The sequence below is a fragment of the Sinocyclocheilus grahami genome, unplaced genomic scaffold, assembly GCF_001515645.1.
Source record: "Sinocyclocheilus grahami isolate Dianchi unplaced genomic scaffold, SAMN03320097.WGS_v1.1 scaffold457.1, whole genome shotgun sequence".
NCBI lineage: Eukaryota > Metazoa > Chordata > Actinopteri > Cypriniformes > Cyprinidae > Sinocyclocheilus > Sinocyclocheilus grahami.
The window spans coordinates 794,298-817,731 of NW_015505636.1; the positions used below are offsets into that span (position 1 = coordinate 794,298).

Genomic DNA, 23,434 nt, shown 5'->3' on the forward strand with positions numbered 1-23,434 from the left:
ACTTTTGGGTTATACTGTTTTATTGCCCCAATAAATGTCGGAAATAAGTGTTTGTTCGTAGATACAGGAAGCAATTCTTTCCTCCACGCATGTTTAGTGCTGTAAAAAGCTTTCACGTTCCATTTGTCTATTCTTCTCTTAAAGCTACCTTACAAAAGAACGCAAACCAGTGAGAAAATGGGAATGGTGCTCTTTTATATTAGTGTAATTGGTTTATTTCAGTTTTAGCCACAAATTGGTCAAAAGAGCCCCTTTTCTGTAAATGGTTCGTTTTTATATATTACACATTTTGTTCATGCGCCTGTTTAATTAAACATTGCAAAACCTTTGTGCAGCTTGACTATGAACTATATCTAAAATCGAAATCTAAAATTCCAGTAGCCTATAATAGACTTCTTCTTCGAGTAAAAAAATAATGCGATAGCTTATATTTCTGTGGTTGTTAATGAAGTGAAGGCGTGCTTTTTTCTCTTTTAACGAATAAAAATGGCGGCGACCGAGTTGCTGCTGAAGCAAAGCAATAAACTCACAGCTGTTTATGAAAATTTACAACTTTGTGATAGAACTTTATGTGTGGTTCTGCCAGTGGATTGGCTGACAGAGGTCACGTGAACAGCTCTCTGTGAACATGAACTTTTTATGATTTCCCAAGTGCCTATAATGCAGCATTCTTTTGGTCAGGGCGCAGAGTCAGTAGTACCTCTGTCCTTTATGTGTTTTACGTTTTGTTAAAGCAGAGGGAAAGACAAATTCTCCTGAGCTGGGCGAATGGTGTGCGTTAATATGGATGGAAAGCTCGACGTCACGCTAGTACGAAGCGTCTTTAGATTTTCACATCAGCGAAGAGTGCAAGGGTCAAAATTCACTGAGGACCTTAGTTCATTCTTCTCTAATTTGTCAAGTTTTAGCTATGTCTGTTTTACCAGTACATCCAATAATACGACGCGTGATCCTGGTTAATCGACGTTGGGATCATTCCAGTGAAGCGATGATGGACGGGGAAGGAAAAGGTAGGACTGGACCTATAGGCTTCTGTAGCCTACTCTACTTATCCCAGCGATAGCATGATGCAAAGCGTTAATATATAATAAAAACACATTCAAGGTTCAGCCAGAGTGGGTCTACAGTGAGCAAGTACTCGACAAATGCAAGTCTGTGAATGGTTAATGCTTTGGGTGTAATTTTATATGGTCTTTGCTAATTTTGCTTATTTTTTTTCTCTGCTCTTTTTGACCTTGGACTGAAACTGTATGATGTCCTTGTTAATAGGCTTTCTTTCTTTCTTTCTTTTAATCAACATAGCTAATACAATACTATATAAAACAGAAAGAAAGAACGAGCTGTTTTGTATTCATTTAGAAAGTAAGGAAAAACTAAAAACATACATAGCATTTACTTAATCAGACATTTATTGTTATTGTTATTATTATGATTATGACGACAAAAGAATGGCTGTTAAGAATATGAGGATGACCCAAGGGATAGGCCTAAACTCACAACAATAACGTCATCGTGTAGGCTACTTACCTAGCTGCAGCCCATCGATATTCAATTTCAGCCAGAGTGGGTCTACAATGAGCAAGTACTCGACAAATGCAAGTCTGTGAATGGTTAATGCTTTGGGTGTAATTTTATATGGTCTTTGCTAATTTTGCTTATTTTTTTTCTCTGCTCTTTTTGACCTTGGACTGAAACTGTATGATGTCCTTTTTAATAGGCTTTCTTTCTTTCTTTCTTTCTTTTAATCAACATAGCTAATACAATACTATATAAAACAGAAAGAAAGAACGAGCTGTTTTGTATTCATTTAGAAAGTAAGGAAAAACTAAAAACATACATAGCATTTACTTAATCAGACATTTATTGTTATTGTTATTATTATTATTATGACGACAAAAGAATGGCTGTTAAGAATATGAGGATGACCCAAGGGATAGGCCTAAACTCACAACAATAACGTCATCGTGTAGGCTACTTACCTAGCTGCAGCCCATCGATATTCAATAATACCAAGATCAATTTTTATTAATTTACAAAACAGAATGGTGATTAATGGTTAGCTTTTTCTGAGAGGTTTCCTTTTGTCTTAACTAAAGGCTTAACTTAATAGGCTACGTAAATATTTAAATTCAAAGAATGTTTAATTTATTTGTTTTTATTAATTTGGTATTTCATTGACACTAGACGTTACGTTTTTTCAAATAAAACGTAGGCTAAGTCCGTTCTATAATTGTGTTATATAACCTTGACGTTGTTTATTTCAAGCAAGAGGGCAACAAAAACAACATGGAATTAGCTGAATTTAAAATATTAGTGGTGGCGTTGTTTTAATCTTGGATCAATGTTTAGTTTGTATTTATCTTCTACATATTTAGCATTCATGCATTGTTTTTATTGATATAGAAAAATAACTTTTTATGTCCAGTGTGGTAATGTATTGCTGAAGCAGGTATTCATGGTGATTTCACTAAATAGTCTATGTATGCTGCGCCTCTGGAGAAAAATTGGACTGTATTTAGGTATTTAAACGGCGTGAAAGCCATTTATATGCTACGGTAAACTAGATAGATAGATAGATTTTAATGGTTTAGAATGATTTTCAGGGCCTATTCAAAATATGCAAGTTATGAAGTCTTCTTTGTAAATTAGCGTATTGCAGTTGTCTAAATGTATTTATTTATTTAGTCAGAGAATGCGCTGAAGGTCTCAACAACGGTATAGTATGGTATTATTTAATACATAAAGAGTGTAAAGGTCAGCGCAAGTTCGTGTTGGAGAGGAAAAAACTGTCACGTCTGTGCGTCTCTGAAATTCTCTTGTGCACATGAATTGAGCCAATTATGTCTGCGTACAGATTTGGCACATTTTCAGCAATGGACATTTTTGAATGAAGACAAAGTCGAAATGAAAATAACGTGTATTTGAAAATGAGGTTTGCATAATTTTTCGATTGAGCAAAATTAGAAAATGTGGAGGGAAAATTAATTATTAACCTCATACTCCTATAGAATAATAATTTATGTATGCCTATATCATTGCATTATGTTTCTATATGTTGTTGTTGTTTTTCGGAAAACGGTGAAAAACACTTGCGTCTGAGTCTTCTGATATGCCCTGGGGATTCCATTCTGTGCAACAAGAGGGCCCCCACCTTACACGTTATCCTGTAGTCAGAAGTGCTCAGGATTGGTCAGGCACTGATCAGCTGGTCCGTTTCCCCGCGGTCTCAGATTGGCACCTCGCCACCCCCCTTCGGCTAAAACCAAATCTCAGATAAAGTAATGGCAAAAACCACTTGGACTATAAAACACAACAAATCATAACACTCGGACAATAACACTGGCCACCCCATGAGTTCCTATTTCGTCAACTCAACTTTTCCCGTGTCTCTACCCGGAGGACAGGAGTCTTTCTTGGGTCAGATACCGCTATATTCCTCTGGATATACAGATCCTTTAAGACATTATCCAAGCGCTACGTTCGGAGCTACCAATGTCCAGGACAAGGTTTACACCTCCTCGTATTACCAGCAAGCTGGGGGCGTTTTGGGGAGAAGCGGATCCACCAGTGCTTGTGACTACACAACACCCAACATTTACCGAACCGCGGACCGCTCGTGCGCTATCGGAGGTCTGGAAGACTCGCTGGTCCTAACCCAAGACCAGTGCAAGACGGACTGCACTGAACAGGGTGCAGAGAGATATTTTAACAGTGAAGACAAACCGTGTACACCGGTTTACCCGTGGATGCAGAGGATGAACTCGTGTAATGGTAAGACACGTTTGCGATTTCGCAGTTTTGCATGTCATAGAAGTAGGGGCGCAATTTACATTAGGCTAATTTCCACTATACGACTCTGTAAACACATAAAAAGAAGACACATATATAATGAAGAGGCATAGTCTGCAGTCTTTAGAAAAGTTATACCCAGGCAAAACAAATTGCCAATGGATGCAGTAAGCTGCGTCCTGAATATTGCGCTTTTAATCAACCCGATGCGTAAGTTCTTCCACGTTTTTATTAGATAAGCTATTAGAGTAAAATAAACTCCACTCAGTGACGTTTATCAATGACCTTTAATAGAATTTCTTAAAACATTTCACCCTCACATGTGGATAAAATGTCAAAATATGATGTCAGTGCAGTAATAACATTTATCGTAATAATGATAATGATGACAATTGCAGCAATGTTCTTTGGTTATTTACGTTGGCCTGTTTGTATATAGGCTACTGGATGTTCATCTAGTGTGTCGTCTTTCACTTTTTTTGACAGGAATGCCTGGCAGCACTGGCCGCAGGGGTCGTCAAACCTACACTCGGTTTCAGACTCTTGAACTGGAAAAGGAGTTCCACTTTAACAGATATTTGACAAGAAGACGAAGAATTGAAATATCGCACGCTCTGTGTTTGACGGAACGACAGATTAAGATATGGTTCCAGAACCGTAGAATGAAATGGAAAAAGGAGAATAAAGTGCTGAACTCCGCAAAGGTCAGCGAAGAGGAGGATGGTGAAAAGGCGGAATAAATGTTAAAAAAGGAGCTTATGACGAAGCCCTAGAAACATTGTACATAACATGTAGCCTGTAGTTTTAATTCATAAGTACTGGTCTGTCCAACAAGGAAAACACTACCTAATAAGTTTTATGTTGACATAAAAAAGCTTCAAGAGAAGACTTTCTTTTTCATTAAAACAGGCGTCTGAATCACCTCTGTAAAGATGGTAAAAGATATATGGGAGGTGCTTTTACCACTGTTATATATTTTGCGGTATCTGGCCTATTTAAACTAAGACAAATGTTTTCTCGCTGTTTGAACATTCTAATGCCTATAATTGGAAAGAAAACACAAATTCAAAGTTTAAAACTTTTGGATTAATGGTCTTACATTGAGTATGTTTTTAAGTCCGTTGTGTGCTAAAAAAGAGAAGAAAATGGGACATTTTGATGCTTAATTTATTGGGTCATGACTTTTGTGTATGTGTATGTGAATGCAGCAATGTCATTTTGTCAATAAAATGATTGTTTAACAAGTAATGTTGTTTTATTTTTCTTTATATGTACATGGGCATCTGGTATAACGAGCCAGAGACATTTTATTATCAGCCTTATGCGTTGGTGTAAGGCACTCTTCAAACATAAAATCTTTGATCTGATAGACATCTGCTATAGCCTATCCTATATTATAAATATATATATTTGTTAATTTCCATCTCTTCACTGCTCTGTGAAACTAGCTGTGCTGGTAAAACGGGCCAGTTTGATAGTAGCCTATAAGAATCTCGCCAGTTGTAGCCTATCTTTTTCTTTTTCTTCTTCTTCTTCTTCTTCTTCTTCTTTTACCCTTGTAAATATACATCTTGGTTTGCCGATTAAAACTAGGTTGACTAACCTATGTTTAGTAAGACACATACTCATATCACTGAATGACAGCATAAAGTCGCTGAAGCACACAAGATTGCTTTGAGAGTCTTAATCATTTTGCAAACGACGTGAAATATTCACACTTTGCCTTAATTTATCGTACAATTTGTTTGTAAATGCGACCTAGTTCTATGCAGAATAAGCACAGTGTTACAAATTTATGTAGTAAAAAGGCTTCACGAAATGGGCAGGTGTTTGGTCATTTTACAGTTCTCCCAGTAGGTGACGCCCTCCGCTAACGTGGGATATGGCGCGCGATGGGGAGGCACCATTGAGTTGAACCTAACGATCATCATTTCGTCATCATTTGTAACCATAGAGCATGAATTACCTCTTGAAGTCATCAGAGAGAATTTACGACTGGTCAACAAAGGCACGTGATGCCCTAACGCTCTCCCATATTTGGCCGCATACATGGCAAAAACGAAGTACAGTGCATTGCTATAATTCATTATTACATCATAAATTGTGCTGCGCTGGATTTTAACGACCAAGATCTACAAATCAAGACATTTTAAAACATCCAAATGAGCTCTTATTTTCTAAACTCGTTCTCAGGGCGCTATCCAAATGGGTCTGACTATCAGTTACTAAATTATGGTACTAACGGCGCTATGAACGCTTCTTACAGAGACTCCACCAGCATGCATTCCGGGTCTTTCGGTTACAACTACAATGGAATAGACCTTAGTGTAAATCGTCCCAACAATGGCCATTTCGGAGCAGTTGGAGATAATTCTCGCGCTTTCCAAAATCCGGGTCAGGAGACCCGGTACAGACAGTCGAGCTGCTCGCTCTCGTCTCCAGATCCCCTGTCTTGTGCCACCAGCGAGTCTCTGGAATTGAAGGGTTCATCTCCTCTACCTGATCAGAGCACACCAACTGGCAACAGCAGACTCACCAACAGCAACAATCTCACCAGCAGCAACGGCACACATTTTGCGGACACAGACGAGACCAATGTCTCGTCCGAGACCGAGGAAGGAGCACAGACCACCACCACACATACGCAGAAGCAAGAATCTGTGGCGAGCTCGACTACAACACCTAACGACGGTCAAACTCCACAGATATTCCCATGGATGAGGAAGCTGCACATTAACCATGGTATGCACAGCTCTATTATGTCTTATTGAGGCATGATAAAATGAAATTATTTTGAGGATGACAGTTCATGAAGTAAGTTTAGGTTATGCGTAGTTTAAATGCATGTTTTACTCTTCAGATTTTCATATTCGTTTAATAGCCTGCTAATGTTTGTCTTACAAAACAGTAATGCTTAGACAGACCATTAGTTCCACCTAAGTATAGGTTAAATTGAGAATAACCACTCTCTGGGAAGTGACTGCATGTGGAATTATTGTGCAGCAGTAAAGCCATAAAATGCAATGGTAGCCTAAACTGCACGTCGCCTTGAATATAGCCTAGTCTAGAATCAGCCAGCAGTCCAATATACAAAATGTAACGGACATTTAAGTCCATTTGAGTTTGATGGCTTGGTGATGTTTGCTTATTATCTCTTTGCCCTTGCTTATGCCAGATATGACTGGACCTGATGGAAAACGGGCTCGAACAGCTTACACTCGCTACCAGACGCTCGAGCTGGAGAAAGAGTTCCATTTCAATAGATATCTCACGCGCAGGAGGAGAATAGAGATAGCGCACGCTCTCTGCCTCTCAGAGAGGCAAATTAAAATCTGGTTCCAAAATCGCAGGATGAAATGGAAGAAGGACAATAAACTGAAAAGTATGAGTCTCGCTACGGCGGGGAGCGCATTTCAAAATTGATCAAATCATTTCACAATAATTGGAAAATTCGACTACTGTTACAGCGCTGCACCTTTCAGCTTGTTGATATCACCTGACGACGTGTGATTCCCCCATGCAGCTCAAAATTGTCAGCTTTTGAATATTGTTATCACATATGCTAAACTAGTTACAATTGCCATAAAATGAGTGTGAATGTCAAGTGTCAAGTTTATACATTCGTGGAGGAAAGCATGTTCCATGTGAGCTATTCGTGCAACGTATTCTAGACCTGTTACAAGAATTATGTACAGTACAACTCGCACTACCTAACTATCCTAAGCGATAGTGTAAAAAAAGAGAAACTTTTGTTGTATCCTTGAACTTGTATTGAAACGTCATGTATTATTCACGCAACATGCTATATTCTTGTTATGTGCCGGGCTTTTTTGATTTCTCGTGGATGATACCTGCGAGAAAAATAATCTTTTCGCACTTACATTTGTGTACTTAGGCTGCAGCACAAGATTACTTTGGGCTCGTGAGATGTCCTATGAAGAATGTCTTTATACAGTAGTGACCAATATGTTATTTGTAGTGCACAACGTGAGTTATGGACGTTCTGTGTTAAAAGTTGGAGAAAAATGTTTTGTCATTGACATGTTGATGGTATCTCTGCCATTTTTTGTATTTGTGTCTAAACTATAAATGAGTTGATCCAAAAGAAAAATAAAGTTTTCTCTCAGTCATTCATGAAAGTCTCTGTTTGTATGTAGGCCTGTTTGGTTAGTGATCCCAACGTTGGATCGGCAGTTGTTCTCATTTTACCCACCAGTATTTTACACTTGAAATAAATATTTTGCTCTTAAATGAAAGCTATTGGTGTTAATGTGTTCTATTGCATATGACTAATACAAAAAATAATTGCCCATTCAGTTTTTGCTGCGCTCTGCGAGGACATTTTAGATCTCGTATGGCTTATAATATGGCAATATTCAAACTCAGCTCTTCTGTGTCACATCACAACAATAACTCAACCCCTCAACTTACCTCGCAGTGCTAAGAGCGGATGATCAGAACGATATCTTTACAGGTTATTTTAACAATCAGCATTATTTGTATGAAACAACATACAAATCATCTACCCCGACTATTTTCTTCTGAAGTCCAGTACATAACACCGACATGAAGCTCTTGGTAGCTCTAAAACAAGTCACGTGAGGTCCATAAAGTTAGTTTTATGGTTTTAGGGGGGTTGACAATGTGCTACATAATTCACATTCTTGAATGTAACTGACTGTTTAACTGCTTCAGCGGGATTCTAAAGGTTGTGGGCATCATGCGGAGTCTTCTCAAACTGGACAGTCGTAATATCCAATGCTGACTTGTCAACAAGCATTTCCATAATATTTCTGCTGGATGATGTGAAACGTTAAGAAGTCTTCTCTGTAGTTCTCAAGTAAGTCTCTTCCTTGGCTTCAGATGGTCATTTAATTAATTGTTTTCAAAAGAGGATCACGCATTTTAGCCAGTGTACAATTTCGTTCTAAGATTTGTAAGTGTCAGACAATGTAGACTTGTTAGATTTACGTAGCCTATTAGGCTATTCAATGATAAAAATAAATTTGTAAACTTCGATTAATTTTACTCGGTCAAAATGGGGGGGATCATGTTTTGCTGCATATTTCTCAACCAATAAGTGCTAGGTTGGCCCGGTTGAATATTGTATTTTTTCGAAGCTATTTTTTCGTGGATTATGGAATATATGTCCTTATACATTCATGAATACCTGCAGAGATGGATTTTAAAATTCTTTTTTTTTTTTTTTTTAATGTAACGAAAAATTAAGAATAGTAACATTTTCTGTGGCTAAATAAAACAGACATAGAGGTGTTATGCCGATTGTGTTGTATTCCATGGTAAATTGTGTAATGGTACGCCTATCAATCAAGCAATCTGAAAAATTACAGATGATTTTTGTTCTACCCACTTTGATGTGTTTGCCTATTAGGCTATTGTATGTCTGGACTTGTCTGGATAAGTGTAACAGTTTGGAGATAAGAGAATTTGGTTTGTATTTTTGTAAAAAAAAAGAAAAAAGAAGAAGATAGTGTGGCTGTAACTACAATTTGCTCGTGATAGAAACGGTTCCTCGATTCATAACTATTAAAGTCCCATTTTACCCCTATAATGTGTTTTGCATATTGATAGGGGTAATCTGGGCGCTGTTCTCATCAATTATTCATTGGGAAGGGATCACTCCGAGGTCAGGAGACGAGAGTGGCACACATGCCTTCCCAGAGAAGCACAGGATGCATGCCAAACCGACAAGCTGGTAATCCTACGCAGTTCTGAAACACATTTTCGCTCAACAGTCAGTACTGTCTAATTCTCCTAAAGACATTTTTGTACCCTACTGTAACGACATCTTTGGGAGGGACAGACTTTGTTAGAAGATTTGTACGAGCAAGTAAATTGATAAGTCGATGCAACGCTAAAAAGAGATTATTTTAATAGTTCTGCTATTATGAATACCATTTTGCTTGAATCGTAAATAAAACAATGTCTGTGAACGGCTAATTTTGTTGCTAGTAAGATTGATGTAATGTTGCTTCATCACCAGCAGGGCCCGCCTCACACCGAGCTCCCGATCTGTTCTTACTCATTCTGCATAGCTGGACATTCGGATGCTTCGGGTTTTTCATGAAAACAAAATTCCGTGAGAAAAAAGCCGTGAAAATGGAAATCTTTTTCAGTGGGGCAGTTCAAAATGTTCATATTTGTTTTCGTTTCTTGAGTTTGGTGTGTGATCCAAGTCTAAACAATATGTGACCCTGGACCACAAAACCAGTCTTAAGGGTCCATTTTTGAATAAAAATTAGGCTAACTGAATAAATAAGCTTTCCATTGATGTATGGTTTGTTAGGATAGGACAATATTTGGCTGAGATACAACTATTTGAATATCTGGAATCTGAGGGTGCAAAAAAAATCTAAATATTGAGAAAATCGCCTTTAAAGTTGTCCAAATGAAGTTCTTAGCAATGCATATTACTAATCAAAAAATAAGCTTCAATATATTTACGGTAGGAAATTTACAAAATATCTTCATGGAACATGATCTTTACTTAATATTCTAATGATTTTTGGCATAAAAGAAAAATCTATTATTTTGACCCATACAATGTATTTTTGGCTATTGCTACAAATATGCCCGTGCTACTTATGACTGGTTTTGTGCTCCAGGGTCACATATTGTTATAATAGCCTATTAAATAAACTACGAGGAATCATAAAATAAATAGCCATGAGAATTAGTGAGAAAAAAACCCAACAGCATGGTATAAATACTAATAGTGGAAACGTTCAAATATCAACGCTATTATTAGAATATTAAAAATGAAAACAAACCGTGACAGTGCGTGGCATGGTGAAGTATCTGAGTTCATGCTGAGGTCACAGTGTTCTGTGATTGCTGGCATCATTCTCAGCTTTTGTTGCAATGGCAAAACATAAATACAAATTGAAAGCATTGACTGAAATCTCAGATATAAAATTATTGTATGATGTACTATTTCAAATGCTATTTTTTGTTCGAAAATCAAATATATAAATAACCATGCAAATAAACATGCTGCTAATTTTGCCATTTAAAAACATTGCTTTTTCTATTATTTTTAGTTAAACTGAATTTAAAAAAATGATTCTGGGTGAATATTTAATTAGTGGTCTGTTTCAGAGGTCTGTTTGTACTCGATAGTAGTGCGATCCCACGTTCAGGAAGCACTAATCGAAATGTGCAGCAGCAGGATGCCTAATGAAGTTGATAAACGATATTTCGCTTAAGGTTATCTTGAATCTTTCATCTTTAATCGATCGTTATGCGCCCAAAAGGTTGTGTGATGTGTCCAGTGAAGCTGTTGGAAGGCTAGTCCTGCAGAGACACACACGAAATGAAAGTCCGAAAGAAAAAAGCCATGTGCTCAATACGTAAAATTTTACAAATGGATTTACAATGTGAAAGTATGTTTACTGGAGGCAAAGAAAATGTAGAGACAACGTGAAACAAGACGGGGACCACCGTTTGTGCAAAACAGTGAGGCATGTAGTAAGTTTACCTATCTCTTTAATAATGCACAGTTTGATAATCCAGAGCTAAAGAAGTTGGATTAGAAATATTGAAGTATATGGGAAAGTAAAACAAATAACTGAAGTGGGAATGATGCACAATTATGTCTGGTGATACTGGGTGAAAATATGAAAATTAACTCTGTCTATGCTCAAGTAACAGTTGTTGTTTTCCACGAATTCACAGTAAAAAGTAACGTTTGTTTTCTTAACAAAACTGAACAATACCGATGATGTCTGTCATTTATATATACCCTGTAGATCCGAATTTGTGTGAATAGATAGTCGCAAATTCGTGTCTTGGGGAGTATGTAGTTGACATAAACTCAACGCCATAGTGGAATTGTGGATGCACTTTATCTATCTATCTATCTATCTATCTATCTATCTATCTATCTATCTATTGGAGACATGCTTTGAAAAAAAAACTAAACATTTGATGGTCTTGAACATTAGACACCTGATGGCGCTACATCATGTCATACGGTGACAAATGCTGTCCATCGACAACATGCAAAATTTAGGCTACTCCAATTTAATAGTTCTGCAGGATCACTCACGTAAAAGTTTTGTTCACCGTTCTGTTTCTTTTTCGCTATCTAAAACCATGTAAATTGTATTTTTCCATGTTTTCAGAGGCAGACAATCAAAATGCTGAATGCCTCATATAACGCACAGGCTCAGTAACATTTATGAAAAAATTATATAGCCTAACAATTCAAGAATAATAATAAACGACAATATTTTTGAGTGTGATGTTTCTGTGGTTTGACAAAGAGTTTTGCTGTGTTATTTATATGCTGATTTTACTTTCTTTTATTTTTCTAGCAACAAGTGTAGGCTATCCCAATAAGACTACATGTGACCCTTTGAGGACACATTTTCCACGTGTCATTCATCAAACGGACAGCCTGCAGACAATCAGAAGAAGGAACATGACAAGAAACAGGTAATTTTCACATCAGGAAATACTGTCAGATGTCAACTGAATTTACATTTGTTTTTAGATTACATAATGCATAAACGAGTCAGGCTATGTCTACATGCTTGAATTAAATAGCCTTCTTTTTCACTCTTTCGTTGATACAAAAGGTATAGTTAAATCACGACGAATAGTAAAGAGGTGGATGAAATAAGTGGAAAGATACTGGTTCCGTATCCCTTATTTGCCATATCACGTGATTCATTAAATAATTAATGAAGAGGCTGCAGAGCAGAAAGGCAACGCAGCCAATTCGTCAAGACTGGCTTTTCGCCGAGCCAACTTGTTTGAGTTTGGGAGAAATTTTGGGGCTTTTTTCTTCACAAGAAGCTATCCTCAGAGGGAGATTGTAGGAGCAACCGCACAAGCACCACACATTGTGAGTAAGCTTATCTTTAGATCTAAAGCTTGTGGATACTTACTGTAGTTGCTGGGAACGGTCTTGTCTCCTGACTCGAAGAAAACATGTAAAGGCCAAAATTGAGATGCATATTATTTTTTCACTGCTCTATTATGAATAAAAATTAATCGGTTATTCTTGTATAAAACACTACATTTTTCAGCCTGTTATTACAACTAGATTACAAATGTTATTTGTTCACTGCGAAAAATGTTTTATGTGACATTTTCTTTAAGTACCTATACGTTTATTCTTATGCAGACACGGTATGTAAATAATCCCCCATAATAATGCAGGGTTTTGTGTATGCTCTTATATATTTTATAAGGCTGTACAATAACAGACTACGCCCATATAAATAAGTTAGTCCATCTAGATGATTAATGAAATGGTCGTTACATTAAATTATATTGTTGTAGGCAGTACATCACTGCGTCAAGGACTGGTAATATGGTAAAATGATTAAAGATGAATTGTTAAGGCCTAGATGGGCTCGTCTGGTGGTGACTAGGCTATGCCCAGTTTAGGCCGTCTATGACGAACCCTGCTACAGTGACATGAGCAAAGTAATGGAACACTAGAGATCAACTTGAGAGATCAAAGGCTCCTGGACCTTTGGGGAATTGATCGCAGGACCGTCCCAAGACAGCGGCACTCTCTCATCTTCAACATCACTAATTACAATATCATGCACGAATAATTCGAAACAGATGTCCCCTTCCCCTTTACAAGCGTTTACAACAGTTTTATGGTAAAGATGTTAGCTGACATATTAAAGCACCTAAAACATTTAATGGTTCTTGTGAATTTGGTTGCAAAGGTAGCCTATACCTTCCAAACAGTTTCAGGACTCATGATCTTTCTGCAGAGAAGACGTTTCAGTTGTCATAACTATATCCTATACTCTCTCTCTCTTTCTCGTGTGTATATGTAAGCTATGTGTTGTAATAAAAAAATCATATAGCCTAGCAGCATCTGTATTATACGTAGCCTATACTTCAACTTCCAATTTACACAACACATTATCAACCTATTTAATTGAAAAGAGAGCACACATGCCTTCATTCTTGGTTCGTGGTAAACGCTCTTGATCGTTTGTACCACGTCAATACCGCTTCAGAGCAACATCCTGATCTTGCTTAATTTTTGTTTGTTTCGCAGTTCAATTTATATTGATTGCTAACTCCAAGAGACATCCTTCTTTGCCTCCATCAGCTTTTACATTCAAGACATCTGTAATCCTCTAGGACGTTTTCCTTTCAGCAGTCTGATATTGTTGGTTTAAAAAGAATATGCATTGGCTAATAAAGCGTATTTTTGTTTCGTTATGACGTGTTCTTTTTATCTAAAGTGTGTCTGATTAGTGTAGGGTCACATTATCTTGTAATTGTACCGAGATCTTCTACAGTTTTTACCCGTAAATTTGATTCACTCGATCCTTTGGCTTGTATCACTTATAGGTAAGCTTATTTTGCGCTTTTATCGTCATATCATGGAGAGGTAAATATTTTGATTTATATTCTACATATAAAAAGGACATAACTCATAGCCTACTGAATGACACAGTAGGACTTCGGAGTAGAGCTGAAAATATAATCAGTGGCTGTTATTAGCATTTTATTAATATTGTTTATTAATCATTATTTTTTAAAACATTGTTGATTAGTGAATTAGCCTGTGCACTTACATAAAATATATTTATTAAATGTCCCTCTGATTTGTGACTTGATGCCAGCTCTCCACGGAATCAGGCTGCTGAAGAATAAGCTTACAGTTTGTGAATGGCGGAGGATCTGTCCGGGTGATTAATCGTCCTAGTGCTTTGGCTAAGGTTCAAGACGAGTTCACTGGGCTTTGAGCGTTTTTCTGTACCACTGCACACTCCCCTTCCCATTGTTTTTTCCAACTAGTCTCTTTCTTATTTATTTATTTTTATTTTAGTTTTGCAGTTACGATTAAAAAATACAGTGAAATGCAGTTTGTAATTTCAAATACCCACCATTTTCTTATTTTAAATGCTTTAGCTTTTATTTTCCATAAAAATGGACGGAGCCTAAATATCAGTTTATATTGTTTAAATGATTTTAAATGGGGCTCTTGCTGTACATTCGGGGAAAAAATCATTCAAGAGCATTATTGTTTTGGCCTGATTCGTGATTAGCTTTTTTTTTCCAAACGCTGTTTTTTGGATGAATGAAGTCTTCCCTTTTTTAATAGAAAAAAAGAAACGTATACTGTCTAAATAAAACGAGGATAAGAAGTGCACATGGCTACATACAATAAATATGTCGAATTATTTCGACACCCTGAATTCAATTTGTTTTACCTTGGTGTAACCTACCTAAAAGAAAAAATAATTAAAAGGAAAATATGTTTTCAATATTTAAATGACATTGTATAAGATTTCTCATTTTCTTTATGCCATTTGTTTGTCTATGTAGGCCTATTTATATTTGGTCATATTTCTATGGCCGAATATCAGCTAAAATAGTTTAAAATACATTTTTATATTGCATTTAGCTTCTTTTGAGTTTGTGATTTGTTCACACTGCATAACACTGGACAGCCTAATTTTAAATAATATTATGCAGCTTATATCATGAAGAAGAAAACCTTTTTTTTTGTCAGTAGTAAGATATTCTGGTTTCTGGCAGTGCGTACTCAAAAGAGACACTATTCATATCTTTTTTCTTTTTAGTTGCGATGATGGATTCGTGTTCTCTGACTCACACCGTGTTGCTCTGACCCTGCAGGTCATCTTCCAGCGGGCCTCCGGAACCATACTGGCACATGACACGAGAGGCCAGAGTTTCGCTAAACCCCCAGAAAGGACCGACATAACTGATGAAATCCGGCCAGAAAATGCAGATAACGAACAACAACAAGAAAGTGTCTCACAACGTCGCGGATTTATTTGTAACAAAGTCGTCATGCCAAACATATTGGGCCAGCGACCGCAAAAGACCAACTTGTACAGTGAAATGGAATACTGAACGAGAAAAAAAGGGGACGTTCAAACAAGGGGGAAATGTACACCGTCCTCAATCAAGACAGTACTAGCTCGTCAGTGTTTCTTCCTGCAAACTACCGGAGATAACTGAAAGAATCAACAAGTTTACTGTTACTGTATTACTAACCCAGATTTTCTTGGATGACAGAATTCAAGCAAACGCCACAAAGAGGAGCGCGGCTTCAAGGTGAGTAACAGTTTAGAAATCCAAATTAAATGATTTACCAGCAACTTAAATAACGATACACAATTATCATTTTGGCATAAGAAATGTTAGCTAAAATCATATCAGTGTGTAAAATATGTATTCGAATAATAAAATAGGCCTATTCATTCAAATGTTGTTGATGCAAATTTTATCCTAATGTAAACATTTCATATGCCCTTCAACAGCGCAGGAGCGACAAGAAAGCCCCGCTGGGATTCATTGCCTCAAAAAGAGCACATAGGCTACTGCTTTACAAGTGACCAGCTAGAGCTTGAGAAGTTCCACTTCAGCATGTTTGTGCATGCGGAGACCTGGGGAAATGGCCAGTTTACTCAAACTTACTGAGAAGAAAATACAAATCTGGTTTCAGAACCGGAGGTGAGACAAAAAAGACTGTAGGCTGAAAATAATGTCTCTCTTAGCTGGACCATCTCTGATCAACAACCCACCACCACCGTCTTAAGTGAAGCTTCAAGAGATTTATTTATGCATAACATCTACAGTGCCTCAGGTGAAACGTCCTTCCGCAAATATGACAAGAGAAGTAGGCTATATCTATATTATCCAGTATACATTATTGGCATTCTCTGTCTCTTCTGGACAATTTACATAAAACTATTCTGTTATGTTCCCTAGAGCGTAGCCAATAATAAAGTCCCCCTTTAAATGATTAAATGCCTCTTTCATGTAATATTTCCAAAACGAATGTTTAATGGTAAATAAGCATTATAGTAATGTACGTGATTGATTTAATAACGTTACTCTTAATAAATCAGTCAAACTATTGTGTGAACATGAATAGTCCCATGAATTTGACATTTTGCGTGTTGTAGCGTATTTATTTAGCTATTGCTTCTCGCGATGTTAATTTGAAATGATCTAATCAGTTTATCTCTGACAACTTACAACTCTTATTAATAATTTTCTGTAGGCTATTCGAATGGAGTATGTCACCTGTATTCAAAAATATGGTTTTAGGTTTATCTGAAAAGTCGAATTCGGCTATAGCCTCGTATCTTTAGGAATCCGTTTTCTAAAGTCCCTCTGTTTAGGAGCAAAATATTATAGCGTCACACAAATTTAGCCTATATTAATGGCAGATTATATCGAAGCACCATCTTAAAAAGCAGGGTGGCCCACTATATCTCGAGAGAGAGAGATAGGCTAACACCAATCTCAGTTGGCCATTGATGTATGGGGGGGTTCATTCATTCCAGTTAAATTCACAGCAAAATCCCCAGAGTTAAATCAACTCTGCTCAGAGTACATATTGTCCCAATCTACAGAGTGTTAAAGTAACACTGAAGCCAAGTTAAAGTTAATGGGATAATTAAGCAATTAATTAATTGATGAGTGAGCATTATTAAAGAAAACCCGCTGTTAACAATGTTGAAGATGAACAACTACTGCTCAGGCTTTTAGACATGAAAACATATCACATAATCCTCAACAGTGGTAACTCTGCTTCTGTGTTACTTTAACACTGTAGATTGGGACAATATGTACTCTGAGCAGAGTTAATTTAACTCTGGGGATTTTGCTGTGTAGGAACTTAGATTTGAAAATAGCTCTAGAAAAAAAAACCTAAAGGCTGACCAGTCTATTTTAAGTCAATGGTGAAAGTTATTGTGTATGACGTATTTTTAGTGCCTGTTTATTTATAGCTTACAACTCCAGTTGTCCTTTGCTATATAACTGCGGTGCTCGCTTTAGTTCACATTAGACCTACATTGCGAGTTTATCAGATTGATGGGTGGATTCGATTGATGTGTTTGTCATGTAAATTCGAATCGTTTGATGGACACCTGCAACGCCCAGAGTGCTACCGCAGGTCGCACACTATTGGTGCAAAATTAGTCACATGATCTGTCACTAAACTGATATGAGCTCGGATAGAACTTTGTGTGGTTTGACATACTGCTTAGAGGTTGTGGGGCAGTGGGACCACACATCAGCCTATATTGACCCTGCTTAATCAATTTTGCTTGGTCAGTCAACAATGAATTCCTACTTAGATTATACGATTTATAACCGTGGTGCTAACACTTATAGTTCAAAGGTTGCGTGTTTTCCTATGGAGCAGGAATACTTGCCAAGTGCTTGTGCAAGTACAAATAGTTACAATCCCGAGGGACGGCCAGTCGGAGGGAATACTTTTACACCGGCATCGCACGAAACACATGGCACAACTTATGCACAACTTCATTCGCAGCAATACCACATCAATGTGGACATGGGGAAAACTGGACACCCCAATTTTTGCAAGCAAACCCGACCTCCTCACTCGGACTATGGACATCAACATGTACTCACGCAAGCAGATGACCACATGCGTCTTCAGTCCCCTGCTTTTTCTGTCGTGAACATGGGAGCCAACATTGGAACATACAGTGAATCTAACTGCAGGCCTGGCTCGGTCTCTGCAAGCCATTATCAGTCCTATCCATATGGAGAACATGAACCACCACACAGCTATGGTTCGTTCAGCAAGTACCAGGTCTCTCCTGACAGTGATAGCGACTCCAAGACGAACATCAATCAAGCGCCAACGTTTGACTGGATGAAAGTCAAGAGAAACCCCCCTAAAACAGGTTAGTTGAGGCTAATTACAGTGGCTACTGTAAGCTTAATGTACGTAGTATAAAACAATCTCAAATGTGGTTTCTAATGTGTCTTTTTTTGGTTTGTTTCTTTCAGTTAAAGTCGATGAATATGGGATCCACGGCCAGCAGAATATAATACGCACCAATTTCACCACCAAGCAGCTCACCGAACTTGAGAAGGAGTTCCACTTCAACAAGTACCTGACCAAAGCACGCAGAGTAGAAGTGGCCGCCACCCTCGAACTGAACGAAACGCAGGTTAAAATTTGGTTTCAGAATCGCAGAATGAAACAGAAGAAGCGTGAGAAGGAAGGAACGGCCCCGGTAATTAAATGTGCGACTCTTTGCTCTTCTAGTCAAAGCGCAGACAACTCAAACAGCTCATCCCCGGGTGCTTCGCCTACCTCAGACTCTTCCACTGCTATATGATGATTACGTGCCTTTGTGGCAAACGAACTCATGTTTCATCATTGTGCTGTGGAGAGCTATTTAACTTATTCTGCTGTCTTAGACAAAGCATTAAATATCTGCTAGTGTGCATGCGTGTTTTATATATAACGCAAAATAAATAATTTTGTTGCATTAGAGCTACTGAATTCATGGTTCAAAATGCATTAACAGGGTATATTTTTTTCAGTTTTTTTTTTCAGTCATCAGCTTGATATCCTTTTTTGCACTACTGATTCATTCCTCTGTTGAAAGAGTAAAAAAAATATATAGTAAAGACTGATATGTTTATGTATTTAGAAAACAATCTGGCCTGTGATGTTCTGATAAATTAATACATTTTATTTTTCTGAAACATGTTTGTGGATTTAATCCGATTTAAATCGATTTATTGATTTTCTTTTAATTAAAAGGCTCTTCATGATGTTGGCATGATTGTGTCCTTTGTCAGAGGATGTTGCAATACAATGGAGCTAATTTAAATCAGTGTTGCTCTAGTCTGTATAGTTTGACTAGAGGAATGTTGCATTACACACCGGGTGGCTTCCTATGACCTTTTCACCTTTTTGTGCCTACAGGCTCTCTAAACATGTAAACACTCCTTGGTGCTCAGTGTAACACTCACTGAGATTTGATGTTTCAATCCTACTTGGCACAGATACTGCAGGTTAAGAATGTATAGGACTTTTAGCGGAGTAAGACCCTTTCTAACTCCAAGTTACAAGACCCCTTTTGGCATCTCATTTGTGTTTTCTTAGACAAGGCCATTAATGAGAGAATGATAAAGATTTTGTAGATTATATAAATGTACTTGGAAATAAAACAAATGACCTTTGTTTGCATAAACAGTGAATGTTTTTGGGGGAAATCAGATTGAGAATGTAAGTGAAGAGGTGAGCAATTACAGAGAGAGAGAAAAAATGTTTAACCATAGATCTCGATTTGCCTCAATTCTTCTAGAAAGTTTGCAAGGACTTGACAACCCTGTTTCATTTCCCTGATCATCTGATGGACTGCTCCAATATTTACTCGGGGTGTAGGGTTTGCACAGTATTTGCCCCAGCAGCCACGCACTGTCAGCACCCTCTCCACTGACCAGGTTCACTCAGAGTTCAGGCCTAAATCAATTCACAAAAGCCATGGGCCTGTCCAGCAGGGGATGAGAAGGGTTTCTTCCCAAAGGTCAAGCAGAGTGTTATCTCTCTCCAAAATCAGTTATCTGCTATAAACTGAAAATCGAATTGAATCTCTAGCCTGATATAAATAGACAATAAAATTCATTTTAAGTAAATTAATAAAATGCTGCAATAAGGTTACTGCTGTTGAGATTTAGATATTAGTTAAATTGAGAATTTTCACTAAGCAATTTCACATAAATAGAAAGGTGAAATCATGACAAAAAGTGGCATGAGTTTAATTTTTACTTTCACACTTAATGTAAGCTACATTGTGGTATGCCCAGTTTAGTTAAATCCATCCCAAAACAGTCCAACAACTTAGCAGTAAAGACATGATGCTGATTAAAAACATATTTAGTTCCATTTATGAAAGTTCATAAGTAACGGCACAAGCATCAATGTTGAAATGACCATGCAAATGAAAATTTGTTTGGAAAATCCATACAAATATATTATTTGGTCAGCCAGCCCCAAGGGGAAAAGGCTACAAACATGTTTACTTTAATTTATTAAGTATGTTTGTTGCTTGCCCTTTTGGGTTGTGTAGCTCTGGGCTCCTGGGTCTCCCATCTGTGGGCATCAGTAGAAAAGCTACAGTGCTGCAGAGTCAGATGTTCAGTCAGCCTGGAGGAGGAGGCTGTTTTTCACCAGGTTGTCAGTGTGCAGAAAAGGCTCACACTGCAGAATGGGGGGCAAGAGGAACAGTCCACAGATACCAGAGAATTAGGAGATGATAAAAATAGCATCCTTAAACAATATGCAGGAAAGAAATAGGCTATGTGTGGAAAGACAAGGAGAGAGAAAATAAATGTGTGTCTGTGAAAGAGGCAGTCAGCAATAGTCATCAGAGAGTCAGTAATTTTGTGAAATAGTGGAGTGGCTGTTTTTAAGATTACATCAGGTAAGATTGGCAAATATTTAAAAAAAGATGCACTGTATACTGATAAATGATGCCGCAGTATTGCATATCACTTTGCTGACAAAATTTACTTGATAGATTTGATCATTTTGTGGAAAAATATATAGATATTTAAATCTCCCCACAAGGACAATCTATTTTTATGTATACTACCATTCAAAAGTTTGGGGACAGTAACATTTTTTTTTTGAAAGACATTAATACTTTCATTCAGCAAGGATGCAATACATTGCTGAAGACGTTTATGATATTACAAATTATGTCTATTTTAAATAAATGTTGTTTTTCAAATTTTCCATTCATCAAAGAATCCTGAAAAAAATCCAGCACAACTGGTTTGAACACTGATAATAATAAAAATGTTTCTTGAGCACAAAATCAGCATATTAGAATTATTTCTGAACGATCGTGTAACAGTGAAGACTGCATTAATGGCTGCTGAAAATTTGCCATCACATGAATAAATTATATTTTACAATATATTAAAACTAAACCAACAAAAAAGTTACCTCCTGTATTTAATAAAATGCAATGGGAAAAATAGAGAATTTTCATGTTAAAAATTCAGCGACAAAAATCATATTGACAGGTACACCGCCTTTGCTGTCAGGTCACTTTTAAGGTGACGTTTAGGGAAGATCTGAGGCTTGCAGTGTATACTCTCCCTGCTGGGTGTGCTTGTCAGAGGGTCTTTTACAAATCAAATGCCTGGCTTGACTTCCTGAGTCTTGTTCAAGTCCCTCTGAAGCATGTCACTCCGCTGGGGTGAGTGACCTCAAAGAGATAAAAAGAATATTGTATACACTATTCATAGGCTTGAAACAGGGGTCAGGGGGTAATTTTATATGTCTTCTTGTCTTTCACAGACATACAGTCAACAGCTAAGACAGTGGCCACATGCAGATAGCCTCCTCCTCTCAGTGAAAACAGGAAGAACAGGAAGCCTTCCTCTTGAGCTCTCCACACAGACCCATATGACCATCCCCCTCTCACTCAAACGTATCCATGTCCTCGTGAGGCGATTTAATCACTCCACCGCCTTATTAGCTGAGTAACTGAGAGGGAAAGCTTCAAAGACCCTGCAGCACACGGGCTGGGATGTTGCCAGTAAGCAACCAACAGATATTGACTTTGGCAGTGTAAAAACAAACATGTGCAAGATGTTTTATAGTATAACACTGATTAGATTATGAGAGAGAGAAGTGAAGTTATTGCACCTGCTCAGAAAAGGCGATTTGGAAAATTGCCAGTTGCTCTCAAAACCAACACTACAGTGTTTTTGTCATAATTGAATTGACAAATTTCCTGCATGTGGTTTTGTTTGTATAGGGATCTTAAAGCTTGGCAAAGTGTAACCAGTGCTCTGTCACTCATATGATTTAGAGAGGTGAGTAGTGCGCGCCAGAGGGAGACAAATGAAAGCTGACAGTTCATTTTATCAGAGACAGATCGTTGATCTCATGCACTGTCTCCCTGGTCTCTTTTAGAAGGTGGTGAAGGTTGAATATTAGTGGATACTGATACAACCAACCGCCCTCTTCTGAATCCCAAAGGCTTTATATTCCAGCCAGCAGAATATGAGTTACAGCACGACACACTGAAGCTACAAAACCAAAGAAGTATCAGATTTCAGTAATAAAATTAGCATATTCTTTTTTGATTCATATTTTTCCTTTCCACAATTCAGTATCATAGAAACCTTTATATTTAACAAGCAATTACATAAATGCACGCTAAATCAGTTAAACAATTTGAAAAACAATTGTTTGTGGCTTCATGATGAAACTATTAACTGTAATTATGTTTAAAATGGATAGTTCATGAAAAAAGGAAAGTTCTGTCAATATTTACTCATCTTCATGTTGTTCCAAACCTGAATTACTTTTTTTATTCTGTTCAACACAAAAGAAAAAAAAATTAATGTTTTAACTCTTTTTGACCATACAATGAAAGTCAATGGGGTCCAAAACAGCATCGGACCCACCCCACTGACGTTCAATGTGTGGGGAAAAAAACAGAAAAAAAAGAAATGCATACAGGTTTGGAACAACACGAGGATGACACTTTTTGGGTGAACTATCCCTTTAAGCACATGCGCATTAATAGATATTTCTCTGAGAAGTTATCTGAAAAATTCTCATTTTATAACTTAACATTTTTTCGGCACAGAAGTTCCCAGAACTATCCATTTCAGCAGTTTTTAAATGGTCCTATACAATTTAGCCATTTGCATATGAGAAAACTGAGAACTGAATTTATTCTACTCAAAAGATATAGTGAAAACCGTTCCTCTAAGTTCACCATGATTGATCTGTGGGTGTTAACATACACTGATACCTTGGAAATCCTTTTGACAAACTATCATAATCCCCCCCCCCCCAATCTACTTT

General features: G+C 37.3%; 3 protein-coding genes and 1 long non-coding RNA gene across 5 annotated transcripts; all 4 read left to right on the forward strand.

Annotated features, from left to right (window-relative positions):
* Positions 1-966: 966 nt before the first annotated feature.
* Positions 967-16,570, forward strand: LOC107552741 (uncharacterized). Of its 2 annotated transcripts, none has more exons than XR_001604888.1 (4): positions 967-1,010; positions 12,126-12,246; positions 15,433-15,876; positions 16,083-16,570. It is a non-coding gene; the product is annotated as an uncharacterized lncRNA (long non-coding RNA). The 2 variants fall into 2 exon arrangements; XR_001604889.1 differs by having other exon boundaries at positions 16,088-16,570.
* On the forward strand, positions 3,351-4,529 carry LOC107552740 (homeobox protein Hox-B6b-like). Its single transcript, XM_016234711.1, has 2 exons — positions 3,351-3,771; positions 4,276-4,529. Exons 1-2 carry the CDS (start codon positions 3,351-3,353, stop codon positions 4,527-4,529), a joined length of 675 nt encoding a protein of 224 aa, XP_016090197.1.
* Positions 5,952-7,267, forward strand: hoxb5b (homeobox B5b). The gene is made up of 2 exons (XM_016234710.1): positions 5,952-6,531; positions 6,965-7,267. Exons 1-2 carry the CDS (start codon positions 5,952-5,954, stop codon positions 7,210-7,212), a joined length of 828 nt encoding a protein of 275 aa, XP_016090196.1. The 3' UTR covers positions 7,213-7,267.
* A 1,233-nt stretch (positions 16,571-17,803) lies between the features above and the next one.
* Positions 17,804-19,163, forward strand: hoxb1b (homeobox B1b). The gene is made up of 2 exons (XM_016234712.1): positions 17,804-18,488; positions 18,595-19,163. Exons 1-2 carry the CDS (start codon positions 17,897-17,899, stop codon positions 18,927-18,929), a joined length of 927 nt encoding a protein of 308 aa, XP_016090198.1. The 5' UTR covers positions 17,804-17,896; the 3' UTR covers positions 18,930-19,163.
* Positions 19,164-23,434: the final 4,271 nt, after the last annotated feature.